Source organism: Aythya ferina, assembly GCF_964211825.1.
Source record: "Aythya ferina genome assembly, chromosome: 1".
Lineage (NCBI taxonomy): Eukaryota > Metazoa > Chordata > Aves > Anseriformes > Anatidae > Aythya > Aythya ferina.
The window spans coordinates 81,144,536-81,162,765 of NC_140296.1; the positions used below are offsets into that span (position 1 = coordinate 81,144,536).

At 35.5% G+C, this 18,230-nt stretch overlaps 1 protein-coding gene across 4 annotated transcripts in view; it reads left to right on the forward strand.

Moving 5' to 3' along the window:
• Positions 1–18,230, forward strand: part of CDKL5 (cyclin dependent kinase like 5) — a 131,119-nt gene that overhangs the window by 104,325 nt on the left and 8,564 nt on the right. The window contains exons 13-18 of one of the 4 annotated variants that reach the window (XM_084506376.1): positions 1,863–1,964; positions 2,234–2,339; positions 4,364–4,487; positions 12,410–12,512; positions 16,609–16,731; positions 17,886–18,005. In XM_084506376.1, the coding sequence (XP_084362502.1) occupies positions 1,863–1,964; positions 2,234–2,339; positions 4,364–4,487; positions 12,410–12,512; positions 16,609–16,731; positions 17,886–18,005 (678 nt within the window). The remainder of the gene's footprint in view (positions 1–1,862; positions 1,965–2,233; positions 2,340–4,363; positions 4,488–12,409; positions 12,513–16,608; positions 16,732–17,885; positions 18,006–18,230) is intronic. The other 3 variants (XM_084506377.1, XM_084506379.1, XM_084506378.1) reach the window with 3 other exon arrangements.

Sequence of the window (18,230 nt, forward strand, 5' to 3'; positions counted from 1 at the left end):
GAAATACAATCTAATTTAAAGAACAATAGCTACTTAGAGAGGATTGCAGCTCCATTTCAAAATGAGATTTTATTTTTTCTTTGTGTAGTCATTTTGTTCTCTCTCCTATTTCAGTTATAAGTTACACATAAGTTAAATTCTTATTCTTCAAGATATTACTGTAGGAGGGCAGTAAAACCAATATTTGACTTTCTGATAAAAGCTCATGCTGCCTTGCATTCTTCAGAGTATCAGCATCTTTTTCTGAATTATGTAGTGGATATTAAATTGATAAATAACTTTAATTTTATTTCATATTATCAGATCATTCTTTGTCTTTTGACAGCTGGTTGACAAACTTTTATTTTGATAAGAAAAATCAATGTACATCCTAATACTTACGGTTTTGTTCATTTTGGTTTACTTTGCAATGCCTAATCATTTGTAAAGAATTCACCTTTATCTTTTATGGTCAGTGTTTGTAATCTGAAGCCTTTAATTCATTGTTTTAAATCGGTATTTCAACCAGCAGAAGTCTGAAAGGAAAAATACTCTTCTGAAATGTATGGCAAGTCTGTAAATTCACACCTATATTTTTTCATTTGAGTAGTTTGAATAACAAATCAGAATTAAATTAACAATGTTCATATGCCTTATGAAGGAATTTACACAAAAGTCATTCTTTGATTCTTTTTTTTTTTTTTTGCCACAATCTGTGTTACAAATGAAAAAATTTCTTTTCCTTCAGCCTTAGTGAACTTAAAAATTCAGGAATAATATAAATGCTCTCAAATAATCTCTGTTATTTTCCTATTAAATTTTTCCATTCAGTTCTTCTGGTTCTCTCCACTACTGTTCTCTATCTCTGTGCTCACATTTTGTGACGTTTCTGCACTTCCCTGTTGTTAGTTTCTCTTTAGCCATCACTAGGTCATTTTAAAGAAAAGCATTCTTTGTTTGCCAGGTTTTAAATCTTCCTTTAAAAAGGAAAAAAAAGAAAAAAAAGACTTGCATTCTATGTTAGGTTGGGTTCTTTTCAAGTCTAAGTTACAACACTGTTAATTTAAGGGCTCTTTTATTTTTAAGCTAAATTTACACAAAAGGAGGTAAGCAAAAGAAATCAAGTGCAAGTTGCTCTTACTGTCTGATATTTATAACTTAACTGCTGCCAAACGAGGTATCTTACACAAGCAGTAACTTAATCAAAAGCATCAACCTCTTGCAAATTTAAAAAAAAAAATCTCTGATTTTAAAGCATTGCTTTAGTTGCACTTCTCATCTTGACAAAGTTTCAAGGGTTGTTTTGTTTTTGACAGTGAGACCAGATCTTTATTAATGAAAAGCGAAATAGATTTTGCAGGTCACTCACGCTGAATTGAAATTCCAGTTTTTAATTCTGGTTTGTCGTCTCTATAAGGTCTCATCCTTCTCGTTCTAGATTTAAATTCATACAGGGGTCTCAGTACAGTTTCCTGTGGGGTCTTAAAATACTGAATTTTATCTGGTTCCTTCTGCAGAAAGAATTGCAGCATTTGGTTCATTTAAGAACCGTGTTAAGTTCTATTTGGTTGCAAATTCCATGCATATGAATGTAGCTGAGGGTGTACTTAAGTTTTTATTAATGTACCTTCCAGGAAGCATTTTCTTCAGGAAAACAGTCTAAATTAGAAATGATGAAACTCTTTTTGTTAGGTCTGACTTACCTATTCAGTTTATAAATCTCTTAGTTCCGGGACTACCTCTTATTTTGTGTACAGTAGACTTTGTGACTGTTGGTACCTCTAGGTACTACTGTATATCAGCTGATAAGAGATAGTGCTTTGGTGTTGCAATAATCACAAATTACATGCATGTCCTGTTTACTGTTTAAAATTTGCCATTAGCAGAGTGACCAGATTCCATCAGAAACAAATTTAACAAGACCTCCAGTAAAAGATTCCTCCAGAGATGTTACAGCTGCATTTCATTCACGGCGAAAATCTGAGGTCCGCATCATGCTAAAGTATTTAAAATTACAATTAAGAGGCAAAATTTGTTAATGCCATTTTTGTCATTTTGGAAAAAATGAACAAACAGCTAAAACAAATAATTACTGATTATGGGGTCTGTGATTTGAGGCTGGCAGTTATTAATGACATGAAAGGGAAATTGTGTGTAGTGAAGTTGAGAGTTTATTGCTGACTATGTTGGTTAAAACCACTACAAATCACTTTATAGTCTTTCATTTTAAATAGTTGACTGTTCTTTTGTTTAGGGTGGAGCATATCATGATCCACACACAGAAGATGGAGCATCTACTAAGGAAAATAGAATTCTGTATAATGACCCTGTTCCAAGAAGAGTTGGCAGCTTTTACAGAGGTAATTTTATGGTGCATCTTTAAAATTTAAACAAGAATTTTAACGTGGAATATAAATGAGGTAGTGAAAAAGCGTACAGGGAACTAATGTGAACAACTAAAAAAAAAAATCGAAAAAAGAGTTTTTACTACATTTTCAGATACTAGGTTGACCTGTAAAGTTGTATGTAGTAACTGTATTTGTATTCTACTTTTGCAAAAAGTATTTCTTATTGGAACTTTTTTATATAGTTCCTTATATACCAGCAGATAATCTATTAGAGAAAGTTAAACAAAATAAATGAAAATTATCAGATAAATAGTTTATTAACGTTTCTAAACATTTCCTATTTTAAATTCTTACTAATACTAAATCTAAAAACATTTTTACTTGTGACACCCCTATATTCTTATCTTTTGCCCATGTTTACTAAAGTTCAGGGTTTCCTACAAGTAATATCCCAGGATATATATAGTAATATCCTAATATAATCCCAGGAATGTGTGTGCGTGTGTATATATGTGTATATATATATATATATATATACACACGTATATGTGTGCATATGCTTATATATGTATACACAAATAGATGCTGTTTTAGTATGGTACAGAAGACATGGTGAGTTGTGAGCAGATGTCTCATGGCTAAACCTGGGTAATCCTTTTGAAAAGGACAAGGATGATAAGCTAATTACTGTTCCACAAGTGCTAGGAAGCTTGTGGGGTTCCCCTGAACCTTAAGAAGTCACAATCAGCTAAAATTCCATTACGAGTCACCTAATAACCTTAAGTAGAGTCACCAATCTCCCTCTGATCCTCTTCAGGTTGATCAGTTGGCTGATGACCTGATTTAGACATGTTCAAATCTGCCATCCCTCGCAGGTGTTCCTTTGCAATATGCAAGCTCTAACATTGCACTAAAATTTTAAGTGTTGGAGCAATGCTGTTGAGTTTAAAGTTTTACAGTGTAACAGAGAATCCTTGAAGAATCCTTAATCCTGAATTGCTCTTATTAATCTTTAAAACACTCTTAAAACACTGGCCACTGTGAAAGAGAGGCACCAAGGAAGAATGACCTTGCATAACTCATGTGCTAATGAAACTGTAGGTCTGGGGCTGTATTCAGTATTTTATTATAAATTAGAGGTTTCTTCCTCTTTAACTACATCTATGAAACAACTTGATTTTAGTTCAAAGACTTAATACCACTTTTACAATGAAATAATTATATTCAAGTAATAAATTAATAATAGTATATGTAAAAGCTGTTGAAAGAAAAAGTTGCCATGAAAAAGCAAATTCATATATATTCAGTTCTTAAGTATTGACTTCACACAGATGTTATTGGCATGTGCTTTTGTACTAAAGCTTGAAAAAAACTTCCCAATTCAATTTTGATTGATAGTCTAGTGTGATCCTGAAATAATGCTGCAGCTAGTGTCTGATGAATTTTTAATCCAGTGCATATATTTCTGGTGATACTCATACTTCTGATAACATACTGTATTTAGGTATGTAGAACCTATTTTGAAAATCCAGTATGATTCTTTTGAAAACATACAGTATCTGGTTTTGATCCTTTTATTTTTAATGAGTAATTCATTACTCTTAGTTACATCAAAGCACAGTAATTTTTTTCAGGGTGGGTATTAGCCTTATTTATTTTTTTTTAAGTCCTGAGTGAAGATGAATCGTAAACTGTATTATTTCGCTACTGTAATAACAATATTCCAACCTTACATTCTGTTTCCTATTCTTAACTATCAGTCGCACCTGTGGGCCCTTATAGATAGAGGTGTTCTCAATACCCAACAGCATCTTACCCCAGTTCTGAGGATGCCATCATTTTACAATATTATCTTGCAAGTATTAGCTTACCAAGCTGTATGAAAGCACAAACTACTTTCCTTTTTTTTTTTTTTTTTTTTTTTTTGGTCTCTTCATTCTTTGGTTTCTATAAAAGAGGTAGAGAGGAAGCAGACAACTCAAAAGATGTGATTTTGGCAGAGCTCAGTATACAGTGTTTGCTATTTCTCTGTTCAGTTCCATCTCCACGTCCAGAGAGTACATACATAGAAAACAATGTGTCAAACAGAGCCTCTGTATTACCAGCAGACAGCAGCACGGTGGCAAACCACTCAAAGAGACAAACCACCTTTGATACCTGGTGAGTTGTTATTTATACAGATGTGTAGAGAATGGCAGGAAAAAAGGCTGTGGATTTTAAAGAAGAAAAAAAAAACACTAAAACTTCTTTTTTTTTTCAAAATTTTGATTATCTATACATGCTTAATTGCTTCCTTTGACTATATTACCATAGCATTGCATGTTTGCAGTCCCCTTTTGGGCAACAAGAAGTACTTCATCACACCATCACATTGATTGCTTTAAAAATTGTACGCTTTTGTTCGGTCTTCCCTGATTCTTTTTTCTACTATCAGTCTTTGGTTAAAGATGATAGGAAGTGCTTGTGTGCATATAGCAAGCCCATAGCTTCATCTGTGGATTCCAGAAGCATGAATTGTCAGAAAAATGTAAAAAGTTATCAAAATGCATGTTTCCATATATAAAAGATGACTGTATTTATGAAGAATATAATATTCACCCTACAATGGGGACTGCTGCTCTCTTTGCTTACATACCACAGAAGGAATTGAATATATTATATGGGAAAACGGATGAAGCAACATCTTGGTGTGGTGTATAGTGATTTTAAAGGGTTTTAAAAAACATTGCATGACTCCATATAGAACATAGAACAATTAACTATAATTATACTAGTAGAACGACAACATACGTGTAGCTTTGCAGGACTTAAAGGGGAAATATCTTAATTTTGTTGCTGTGAGAGCTGTACAGCTCTAAAGTACTCTTAATGTTCTACTTTGATCACAATAAAGCACAGTGAATAAAAATAAGCAAATGAAGTTTCAAAGAATTGTTGGGAGGAATGGACTTGTGTGCATTCTCACGGTTCAACTGTACTTCATACCGCTATATGAAACACTGCTCTCTGAAAGTGATGAAACTATGCTATTTAACGAACTGTTTCAGTGGTTTGTTGACGTAATGTAATTTCATATGAACAACCTATGAATTACCTGCTTAAAAAAGAAAGGGGTGGGACACAAACAACCGGTTATTTCAGCTTTTGTTCAGGTTATATACCCAAGTCAGCAACAGAAGATGTTTACTCCAGAACACTTGTCTCCTGCTCTGATACACTAGAGTCTGCTTCCTGTCCTTCAGTAGCTCCACCTACATCAGTTCAGTGGATGCTAGTTTTGGGAATCTCATCAGTTATGTAAAAAGGTGGTACTTATGTTGTAATTTGTGGCTAAAGAAGGTCTTTGTTTCCGCTGTTGGACCTTCTTACATCTTTTCCTGTCCTTCATATTTGAATCTTTTTATCTGGCATATAACAGAAGCTAACTGGAATCTATATTTTGGCAATATATTACCTGTTATAATGTGGTTAATACAAAGGAATATGTAATGTTATTCTAATTCTGAACTGAAATAATAGTATATGTTACTAGAGCTGGTTGGGAATTTTTTGGCAAAGTATATTTTTCCTTACAATGCTAAATTACCAAAGCCAAAACTTTTCAAAGGAACAGACTAATATCTACTCACCTTTTATTGGAAAGATTCTTCAGCTCCAGGATGGAATTCACAGTCAAAACCAGAGAGATACTCAAAATAACAGATATTTGGGGGTCAGCATTATATTTTTTCGTACAAGGAACTCAAGTGCACAGCTTTTGTTCTTCGTTATTTAAACCAGAGATGTGAACAGAGATCTTAGATCTAATAAGTGAAAGACCTGAACCAGAGGTTAGAGGTTATTTTGAAGCACATTCTCTGTTTTTACCCTCAATATATTCTCTGGAAGCTGTTTCATCTTGTTGAAATAATGAAAGGACCACAAGAGATGCTGAGTATAGCCTACTGAATAAGGCTCTAGATTAACTTTGAGACAGTTAGATTTAAGTCTTTGCTCCACTTACCATACTCAAATATTTCCATTAAGTGGAGCAGCTCCTTTGAGAGAAAAACCCACAGAAGAATAAGCTTTTTGTCTTGTAAAATGGAAAGAATGGCAGTGCCCTCCACATCAAATTACCTGCTATTTTGGCATGTGTTCCTCTTTCTCTTTGCTTTTCCAAGTCCCTATTTTCCTGAAATGTTTCCTGCCCAGCTCTACATGTTACTCTGTGCAAGTTGTCCTGGCAATGGTCTATTGTTGTTGCAAAATTGTTCTGTGCCATAAATGCAGATTCCTGAGTGATGTAGAGTCTGTTCCTCTACTTATTTTTCTGTATAGAAGTTGTGTAAATGCTTATGAAAATGTTGAAAGCTCTAATGGAATGTGATTCTGCTTACATCATCAATTTTATGATGAAATAAATATTTGATGTCTGATGGACATACATGACTGGTACATGACAATTCATCTCAAATTACGAGTGACATGTATTCCACCTGGACTTGCCACTACTGTAAAATATGGCTCCTCTCATACTATTGCTCTGTGTTGCCTTTCTTCTGTCAAAGATTTTGTGAATGTTTGCTAGACTGAATTGTCACAAATGTTCCCTTGTCTTTGTGTGCATTTCTTCACTCTGTCCTCACTGTCCTGCCTCTTTAAAATAAAGATGTTATGAACTCAACTTTTGTTACCAGGTTTTACTATTAAATTTCTAGATCATTTCAGAACTTCAGATGACTTGGTTTGAAAAAGGCAAATTTTCATCTTTCTAGAAAATCTTTGAGTTTAATTTCCTGCGAGTGACCTTGAACTTGCTCAATTTTCCATCTTTAGATACAAGAATTTTATTCTCTCTCAACTTTTGTCTCAACCTGGGAAAAATTAGTAGGTAATAGGCAAGATACTTAAACCTTGTTCTGCCAGTGTACCAAAATGCTGACCTGAGTTACTATATGTAATAATTGCATTATTACAGTTCTCAGTATCTCCTTGGAATAAACTCCAACATGCAGCATTTCATCTTCCATCATGCTGGAGGTGCTTCTTGTGTTGGTTGCTTACAACATATGTGGGGACTTTTGGAAAGTTTGGACCTTTTATGTCCATTAAAACATATTAATTCTATGACAGACAGCTAGTATATGTTATACCTCCCTGAAAAAATAAGGGGAAAAACATACAATATTATTTTATATATAAATACATAAGCACACACACTCTGACTCAAGAACAAAACAACAAGAAAACAAACAAACAAAAAAACACCCTTACTGTTTTATCTATCTGCTGTTAGTTTTTAGGACTCCAAAACGTTACAGTATGCTATGAACATGACCTGACTGGCTTTAATTTTGCTGTTTCAATGGCAGCGTGACAATGCAGTCACACTGAAGTCCGTGGAACAAGAAGGTTGCCAATATCTGAACAAGGTGGTTGAAAGCTTGTTCAGTTGTCTGTATCCCATCCATTCCTGCATTGCAAGTACGCTCCAGTTCATTTACAGATTTTTAGATTTTTTTCTAAAAATACCAATATTCCAAATTTGTATTTCGCAAGCTTAAAAAATCAGCTGTGTGTTGCACTGGTTGAGCCTTTAGGAATCTGCTCAGCATAGCCTGAAGATGTTCACCTTCCTAATGATATTGCTCTCCCTCTGACGTTTCCTACCCAAGACTCTTGCATATGCATTATCATCTATGTTTGCTTTTTTCATCTATATGGCTGCATCTGAGCCTCCCTGCCAATGCATGTAGGCTCTCTTCTAGTAAACAGCGAGTGCCTCTTCCCCAGCCCTTCACCAGTCATCAGTGATTTTTTTTTTTTTTTTTTTTTGTACTAAAATTTGGTAATGAAATACAATGTTACTTGCAAGGAATCCTTACAAAAATTGTAGTTGTCAATATTCAGTCAAAGAAATAAGCCTAGGGAAGTACAAGGTCATGAAGCCAACTAGTTCCAAATATTTGTTATTTACTAATATTGAATTATATTGGGGAGGGGAGGTGTATATATATGTACACACACATACAAGTATGTATATTTCTTTTTAGTAAAGCCATAGCCTTAAGTGATCTTATGGTTATAGAGGCTGCTGTGTGGTATTCTGTATATAAGATGGTAGACATGGGTTTCGTTCCAGCTAATAAATCCAACTTTTTCACATGAAAGAAGGTTTTCAGCTTTTAGCAATGTTTTGAGTTGATCTCTTGTTTTTTTCAGCTTTCAGTGCCAGGCTATTACACCTAGAAGTTTTTACTAAGCTTGCAGGATATTTTTATCTTAGGTAAACCATGTGTTTGAGTTTCTTCACTGGTTTCAGACATTTTCTTGCCATTGTTTATGGTAACTGTATAACTGCCAAGGTGGTTGGACTTTTTAAATATTAAATTTGTTAATATTTTGAAGAAAACTTCAGATATTTCAGTAAATTCTCCTTTAGGCCAAAATCTGACGTATGTAATTGTGAGCTGTGCTGTAAAGGGAGTAAGTAGTATGGTGGCAGCTAAAGAGGATTTCTAACCAGGCTACCTGCTGAGCTTAGGGGTACTGAAGAGTAACTGAAGAGCACAAGGAATTGCCGAAAAAGGAGCCTTGTGCAGTATGAATGCATCTGTGGCAGCATGAGTGCAACACACTTCCTATTTCCCTTTTTTTTTTTTTTTTTTTAAAGTAAATGCTGAAGCACAGCAGTTTCTTTGCCTCCATCCATACATGCTGCTACACATCGATGTACCTGCATGAAGTTGGATACCTTTCCTTCCCGGGGGCAATAAATGCTAGCGATAGTCAAAGCATTTCTCTAGTATCTGTGTCTTTTTCCAAATGTCTCTGACCAGAATAACCAATATGATCTATATTACGTGTCCTAAGCAAGCAAAAGGCACAAAAAGGGATAAAAGGGATAATGGAGAAGAAGAAATTTTGCCTTTAGTTTCTGCTTGAGGGTGAGTTCTCTCAGTGGGGGTTCTTCTCTAGGGCTAGTCTTGCTTCCTAGTGAAAGACACGCAGGCTGTGGTGTAACTGCTGCTTTCAAAAGCTGAAGCTTTATGCAAAACACCAGGACTTGGCCGTTATATTGGAAGAATTACCGTGTGGCTATACCATACAGATTTTTTCTGATAATCCTCACTTATTCCTGTACTGTCCATTGTCTGAAAACCATCTTTCGGGATGCCTAAAATATCCCGGTGTTTCATCTCGGCGATCAAAATGTTCTGCTCTATTTTTACTCAGCGCAAAATCCTGGTGTTGAAACTTCCTGCTATAATGCTATATATGTTCGCTCTCTTCACATAATGAGCATGTGTTTGGAAGCAGTTGCTTTTCAAGGTCAGTGCTTTTTCAGACAACTGTACTGCAATATGACTCATACGAGTTAATGACATAAACCCGTCCATGTGAAACCACTGGCTTTTGGGTAGGCGGCAATTGGAAATGAGCAGAGTTCTCAGCCCCTTGCATTTTTTTCTTCCGGTCACTGGAGTTACAAAGAGGAAGATACAGAACAGAATTTCACTTCTGGCCTGTCCACTCACCTGCTGTGGGGAGCAGTTTTCTTGTCTAGGTTCACTGGGCTGAAGAAAAGAGTTACGCTTGAGTGAATCTATCTAAAAGCATGCAAAAATTGTTCCAAGTTTTATTCTAAAGAGTAAGTTCACTTTTCAAAAATACAGCATCTCCGTTGAAGAATAGGTGTTGGAGCAGAAAAGCCAGAGCAAGACGCTGACAAATTTTAAAGGACGGTGCAGGCAAACCATGCCGGCACTTAGGATCTGAGCCTAGTTCTTCAATGGGCAGCACAGTCTCTGGGTTGGTAATTTGCATTAAGGCCATGTTTTGGGGGTACGTTTCCAGATGAGGATGTGCAGTAGCTTCTCTGGGAAAAGATTTGGGAGATTCTCAGCCCTTTTCACATGACTTTGAGAGTGCAAGTAGGATACTTGTTGTGCACGCCTTTCTCCAAGCTTTCTAACAAATTACGGAAGATGAAACTCCTAAAAATAATTCAGTAAATAACTCAGTAGTTGTTTTGTCTGTGTGAAGTCGCTCCTGTGAGTTGACGGAGTATGTAAAGCTGTCAGTAATGTTTACTTTTGGGCTCTGCTGTGATGCTTTAAGTGAATTATACAAGACTTACTGCTGTTATGCAATGGTACTAAATCCAGGGACATGACATAAGCAGGGATCTTTAGCAATCCCGTATATTTAAAATATGTGGTAGGAATCTAATAGTTACACTAAACTAGAGATTTTTCCTGTATCTACTTTCAGATTTCAAATTTTCACATTGTCTGTATCACTGAACATCTGAATGTGTTTTCTGGATCTAGGTTTAAGTTGAAAAAATTTAACTTAGGAAAATTCCCTCTGCCTATAAATCTTTCCTCTAAGCCCATTTCTTTTACTCAATTATTATACCGTGTTACAATGTTTAAATACTACATGCATTTCGTTAGAACCAGGTAGCACTCTGAGTTTGAGATGGTTTTGGGTAGAAACAGAGGAACTGACCAAACCCCATTTCAGAGTGAAGATGCTCATTAATAAGGGGGACAACTGTCGTCATTCCCACCTCGATAATGTGTTTCACATTTGCTTGGAAAAAAACGTCAGCTTGGCATGTAGTAGCAGCTGAATCACCAGTTTACAGCATAGCATTTTAAGCCAGATTTAGAACCCAAAGATAACTATAGCAGGCAGCAAAGTGTTGCTACATTACAGTTGCTCCAAGCCAAGCTGCTTCTCTTTGCCATCCAGAGCCCTTGGAACTGTGGCTGTCCCTCAGGTTTTCCAGCAAGACAATAGAATAATTTCTTTTTTATTTTCATACAAATTAAGGCTAAAAAGGGGCAATTAGATCATCCAGTATGACTTCACATACATTAGTTGCCAGTAATTGTCATCCATTCTCTGGGGTTGAGGCCCAGCAGTGCATCTGGCAGAAGTGTACATAGTCCTGATTTGAAATGTCAAAGATGGCAAATCCACTCCTTCACTACAGACTTTCTTCTGGTGGTTAATGATTCTCATTGTTAAAATCAGTGCCCTATTTCTAACAAGACTTCTCTGGCCTAATCATCTACCTACTTGTTATGTCTTTGCCCTCTGCTTTAAAGGTCTGTAATTTCTGTAATTTCTTCCTGGTTAAGTACCTGTACGCCACAATCAAGGAAGCTGTAATTGTTGGGATTGGCTTGGCTGTGTTTTTGACATTGTAGAGAGATGGAAATCTCTGACTCTTTTAATGTAGACCATTCTTTTTATCTCCATGAAACTTCCCATCAGCACTACCAATTTTCAAAATAGCTTAAAGGGCACTAGAACTGCATACAGCTATGTCTCACCAGTGTCCTTCATAAGCCATCTTTTTGCTCTTTATCAGTACTTTACATCCTTAGTTTACTGTGTACACTTAAAGTAACGTGTTGGTTATCAGCTGTAGTTAATTCTGCTGTAAACAAGATACGAGGGAGAAATAAATAAAATTCAGTCTGCAGGGAAGTCAACTGTTCCACTTTTGGGTCATCTTCTTTTGCCAGCACTGTCTCACGCATGCATAACAAACTAACTGAAGTTTCTAAGTTGAAATGGATCCCCAGCCTCCCTGATGATAAATTCGGAACCATGTCAGCAAAGGTCAGGAGTGTCAATTGAAATTGGTTCTATCTGGCGAACTTTGCAACTCCCGGCTCTCCGGCAAGCAATGGATAAACTGGACCAGTGCTTTTGTACCTCCTCACCAGTTGTATGTCCTCTCAGATACGATTTTAATTTTTCTAAAAAAACTTGTGTGTGAATATTTTGGTTTGAGTATTAAATTCTGGCTTAAAAAAAAAACATGCATGCTTTAACCTTTTCCCTAAGTAACTCACTGGTTTGACTAATCATTTTACCCTAACACTTTGTTCCTCCTATCCCATTTAATAAGACTATCTGTTACTTGTATAGTAACCATTGAACCAATGAATGTTTAAACATTAAGAATCTTTTTGCTTCAATCAATAATTTTCATTCTTTGCCATAAGGTCTCACCATTACACAGAATTTGCATCATATCAAAATAAACTCTGTCTTACAATACCTTATCTCATGTTTAGGAAAAGTCCTGAAAATCTTAACAGTCACTCTGAACAGCTCAAGGAGAAAGAAAAGCAAGGGTTTTTCAGGGCAATAAAAAAGAAAAAGAAGAAATCTCAAACTGTAAGTATGCAGTTATTTCTAAAAGAAAATAAGTTTATCAGTTTTGAATGATACTACTTTAAAATGCTAGACTAGTACAGTAACTTTATATTATTTGTGATCATACCTGCATGTATCTATTTGTTCTTTTTCTGTTTTCACTATATGACAGTCAGATACGCTTTCTGTGTCTGTTTTCATTAAGATACTTCAACATCCAGTTTATATGCAAGTTTTAAGCAGATGTTGTAGCAAATCCTTTTGCAGCATATGTTGATATTGTTCAAAAAGTAGCAAATGCATTATTGTGTGTCCTCAGAGCTTGAATAATTTCAGATACCCATTAGGAGGAAATCAAACTGCTATAAAAGAGAATTCTTTAAGAACTTTTTCATGGCAGTGTCTTGATGACAGCTTCCAACTTCTTGCTGTATCCTGTGACTGGAATAAGGATGATGTGCCTTAGCCATTCTCAATGTTTTATTTTTTGTTGGGGGAAGAGGTGTCTTTTATTGTAGTGTGTATGCCTTTGCTATCTTTTCTGTATTTCTACATTTACATCTAGTTTTCGGGAGAGAAAAATTATTTATCAGAGGGCAGTGGCATATTAGTATTTCAAAAAGTTTTACAGTTCTGGAAACAGTAAAATACTTCAAATTACATTTGCATATCTGTTTAACAAAATTTTAAAACTGCAGGTACTTTATCTAAAATTATGGCTAGTAAAAATGTGCTCTTGTAATTCTCAACCAGGCCACTGGGCTTTTTATTAGTATAGTAGTATATTACTAAATTTCATGTGCAAAATAGTGTCAAAAATATACCTTTGTCTCTTTATGTTACTGGTTCTTTCCAGTGTGCTTCATTCTCACATTAGTAAAATGAAGAATTCTACCCAACTTTTTTTTTTTTTTAACATATTTTTTTCATTAAAATGTAACTTTATTAATTTGTTAATAACATTAGTTCCTTTTTTGATTTTGGTGTCATGTCAGATGTTCTCAGTGTACAAAAAAAAAAAGATAAATTTCAGTCTTGACTTGGAATTTGAAAATCAAACTGTTTTATCTAGTAGTGGGATCATCATCTCCAACAGTAATGTATGCTCTCCTTTTCAGAGTAGCTTGCTTGAATTCCCCACATTTCAGGTTTGGGTTTAAGAACTCAGTGCCATTGAAAAACTAGGTTGTAATATTTCTGTAAATGAAATGGCAGTTATGGTTTTGAAGGTTCTTGGAATGGAGTAAATTGTGCTCACTCGTCATAGTTAAATAGGCTTCAGAAGAAGTTAACAGTACTGCAGGGCAAAGGGGAGTAACTAAGTCAAAATACCTTCTGTCAGAGAGTGAGGTGGCATGACTGGGTATTGTTGGAGGGCTGATCTATTGAAAATTGGGGGAGAGGAGTGTTTGTCTGCTTTTTTTTGTTGTTTGTTTAATTTTCTTTGAACTGCATGGAACGTGCATGCGTGTGTTAACTAGCACACAAAAATGCACCGTGTCTCCTTGCTAGCTAGGTTTTAGGGCAGTGGCTCCTACCTCTCCTTCTGAACTTGTTCACCTCGATACCTGTTCTGAACTAAATATCTAGTTTAAAACTCTGGGATTTTTTGATATCACAATGTCCATGAAAGGGTAAGCACACCTAATTGGTTTAGGTAGCACGCTGGAGCCATTGGTTTCGGTGATGCATTTTCCAAAAAAAGATGTTATATTTGCACTGTTTCAGATTTCAGCCATTCAGACATGGTGGAAGGGAACATATTAAAAGCCCAGCTGATAGATCAGGTATCAACTACTTCCAAATTAAACTAAGTGAAGGAATTAGAGACTGAGGTGAGTTGTGTTGCAACGCAAAAATCAGCACTTTCCCAAATATCAACTGACAAGCACCTTGCCCTGTAGATACTGAAAACGTCACTGATTACAAGCCAGGACAGATTTACACGTGCTCCTTACTCCTTTTCATACTTAAGGAGAGGGAGAGAGTGTTTGCATAACGAAAAATGCATTGGCTAGTTACACCTAGTCTTTCACAGGAGATGCATAAAATTTCTGAAATGCGATAGTGATGAAACTGTTGCATCCTCATCTACAAGCTTGCTGGCATCAACTTCATTCAGCCAGAGACTGAAAAACCTCTTCTCGTTTCTACTTGCAGTTGTTTGACAGAACAGTGTCTAGAGACAGACTGTGCACACCAGTGTGTGTGCAAGTGTTTGCTTCAGATACTGTTCTTTGTTCTTCTTCCTCTGTTAGTTGAGGAAGTCTACATAATGAACATTGGGATGTTCATGAGGATCTTCCTCCATGAATGTAATTTATTACCTGAAAATTATTTAGCTCCAAGTTTGACTTCAGTAGTAAAAGCTTTTAACAGCACTGTAGTAATAGCTCTTCAACTACAGTAATAATGGACTCATATCAAAAATCTTAACATATACCTTGTGACTGTCCAAGTTTTTTTCTGAGGCTTAAAACTCTTAGAGTCCTAGATGTATGTAATTCCAGCTATGTACCCTGATACAAGCTTTCTGCAGCAAATAACGAACTAGACCCAGAGAACAGTCGTATTGAGAAGCATGTAATAGTACACAATTGTACACATTGTTAAGAGGGTGATAATACCACATCCATTGCTTACTACTTACATCCACTGTTATTTGGCAAGTTTTGTGTTGCTGGTGATCATCGTTAAGAGTCATAAAAGATGACTTAAATGGCACTAAAGATATCTTCTTAATAATGTCATTCTCAAAATCTCCAGTAGTGCAGAAGTGATACCAGTTTCTGATACTTCCTCGTGCAGAGGATTATTCTCTCTAGAGTTCTCCAGGTGTAGTTCTTTATGGGATAACAATCACTACTGTCTGCTATGGGAATTCTTTGCAATATTGTTTTTGAAGAGCTGTTTTTATCCGTTCTCCTTTTTATCTTGTTTTGGAATCTTTTAGTAATGCAGCAAAAGGTTTTGAGGATTGCTAGAATCACGTTTTTTTTCTGCAATCTGTCACTAAGCGTTTTGGTATCCATGAGGGCTGTGTAAAGTGTCAATATGCACTATCTTCAGAGAAGCCTTAGTTTTGCAGATTGTGGCACATATTGCAAGCTACGGATCTGAAGAGATTATGTACTTTGGAAAAAACAGTTGCAAGTGACCCTTCCTCCTCCTGATGCTTTGATTCCTTTTTAATTTACTGAACTTCAAACAGAAAGTTCTTCTGACCACAGAGTTTCTAAGCAAGTTGTGCTAATTAATGACTTTGTCTTCTGTTAGCTTGGATGGAAAGTAGAAGCAGGGAATTTGTTTGAAAACCTTCTCTTCTGGTGGTGCACCCATCGTTATATTTAGTCATACAACCATTGCAGGATAAAGTTTTCTTTTGGTAGGCAAATGGCACAGCAAGCGTCTTGGGCTTGTTTGCACCTGAGAGGAGGAGAAATCATCTTGTTCGTAATTTTAATACTTGACAGTTCTCTTTGTTGTTTGTGCATCCATTGGTATGCTCTTTGATTGTCTTACAGAAATAAAAATATAACAGCCAGTGCCCTTGCAGTTGTACGTGAAGTTGTTGAAGGCATATTTTTGTCAGAACTGAAATCATTCATCTTGGAGCCCTAGCTCTTTTTAAAAGCTAAAAATAAAATACTTTTCTTTCTTCCAGAGGTAACTATCAACTACTCACTCTAAAACCGATTGCTGCTATTACTAGTGTATCTTTGATATTTTATTTATATAAAAATAAGAAATGCCATAACATTTTATATCATTATCATAAGTAACAAAATTACAAGATTTGATCCAAAGCTCAGTAAAGTCAACAAGACCTACCTGCAGTTTTCAAAAGACTTTGTACTCTACATTCCTAATGGGAGATAAAAATAGGTGATCTCTTTTTCTGTAAGAATACTGATCTCTTTTTCCATGCTCTATATGCATTGAGTTTCTTGAATTTGTTCCATACACTTTCTTCATTCAATCACTATTATATTTTCCTGAAGCAGATTGATACCATGTATTGTTGGAACTACAAAAATATAATTATGAGTTAATATAGTAAGGACAGATCTCCTGAATTGATATACTATGCATTTAGATTTTGTATCTTATATTACAGACAAACTCAACCAACGGGGAGAATCCAAGCATCAAGAAATCCCTCTTCCCTCTTTTTAATTCAAAGAATAATTTAAAGCATAGTTCTTCTTTGAAAAAGCTTCCTGTAGTCACTCTACCCATGGTATTAATTTTTAAGTACAGTAGCTCTGTAAAACGCTCCAGTAAACTTATTTTACTGACTACAGCAGCATGTGTTTTATTTTCATGGGATCACTTTCTCTTCATGCCAGTTAAGTATCTTGGGCCAGTTCAATAAATTTAAGTAAAGTTTGTGGTTCCATTGAAGTAGATTATGTCTTTTTTAAAAAAAAAAAAAAAAGTTTCTTGACCACTTGTTATACTGAAAATGTAATGTACACAGCTCCAGAGAGAATGAGCCCCGGGACTAGGGCTAAAGGAAGAAAATAGTTGTGAAATTACCGATGTTTAAATTTTCTCATTCTGTTTCAATCAGGAAAAAAAATTAACCTGGTTTGTTTTATAGCTATATTGGAGATACATACTGTGTGCTAACTGCTCCTTTATATACAAATTCAATTAGATATTAATGACACATTCTCTGAAAAAAACACTCATGTTTCTAACATATTTTTGTTTGTGCTGATTGTTCATGATAAAAGGCAGCTTGCATTAAAAATAGATTAAATTTAATTGTTCTTTTTTGCTTAAAATTCCTGAAATAAAAGTCTCTGTAAGCTTTACATTGTCATTCTGCCATAAAATTTGATGAATTTATATCTTGTTTTTTAGTGCCATTGAATTTTTTTTATTTTTTAATTTGGCTTGGGTTATTTGTGGAGGAGCAGAAAGATGAGGAAAAGAAAATCTCTTCCTTTGTGATGGCAAAATCGGCCAGATGTCAGTTTAGAGATGATTTCGATCTGCTTCAATTAGGAACAAATTTATAGAACTGATCCTTGGTCTTAACTGCAGTATGGAATGCTTTTTAAATGAAGATGACACTCAACAATTTTGTTGTTGTTGTTGTTTTTTATTATTATTATTATTTTATTTTTCTTGGAAGCCTTGTTTAATTGCTCTCTCTTACAGCAAATAACACTAACAGCATGCGAATGCTTCAAGGGCTAAGGGTAAAGCAACTCTGCATGACCTCCGCAGCCACTTACTCTTACTATGGGGAAAAATAATGAAAGGATATTGCAATTCTGCTGCAGTATTGGGCTTCACTTGCGTTGTGTAATTAACTTGGGAAAAGGATTTACAGCTATTCTTAAGAAATACATTAATAGCCCAGTTTTTAATGTTTTGTTGCAGATGCCTAGCACTGATGGTCAGGATCTCTTGGCATTACAGAAAGCCATTCATTCTACTAATCACCAGAGCAGCAGGCAGAAGGATTGGCATCCTGAGAAGATGACAGAAATCCAGCCTCATGTAAGTAGCATTATCAGTTCCCTGTATTTTAACATCACAAAGGTATCTTGACAGATTTTTCTCCGGTAAATAGAAAAATTGCATTTGATGTTATTTCCCACCCTCCCCATTCCCTCCTCACTGAATGTAAAAACTCCTGTACCTGTGGTACTGCATAATTCTTTGAAAATCTAGACACGAGTGACAGGGAAAGGAGGTGAGACTGTGTGTCCTTGTGTCAGCCGC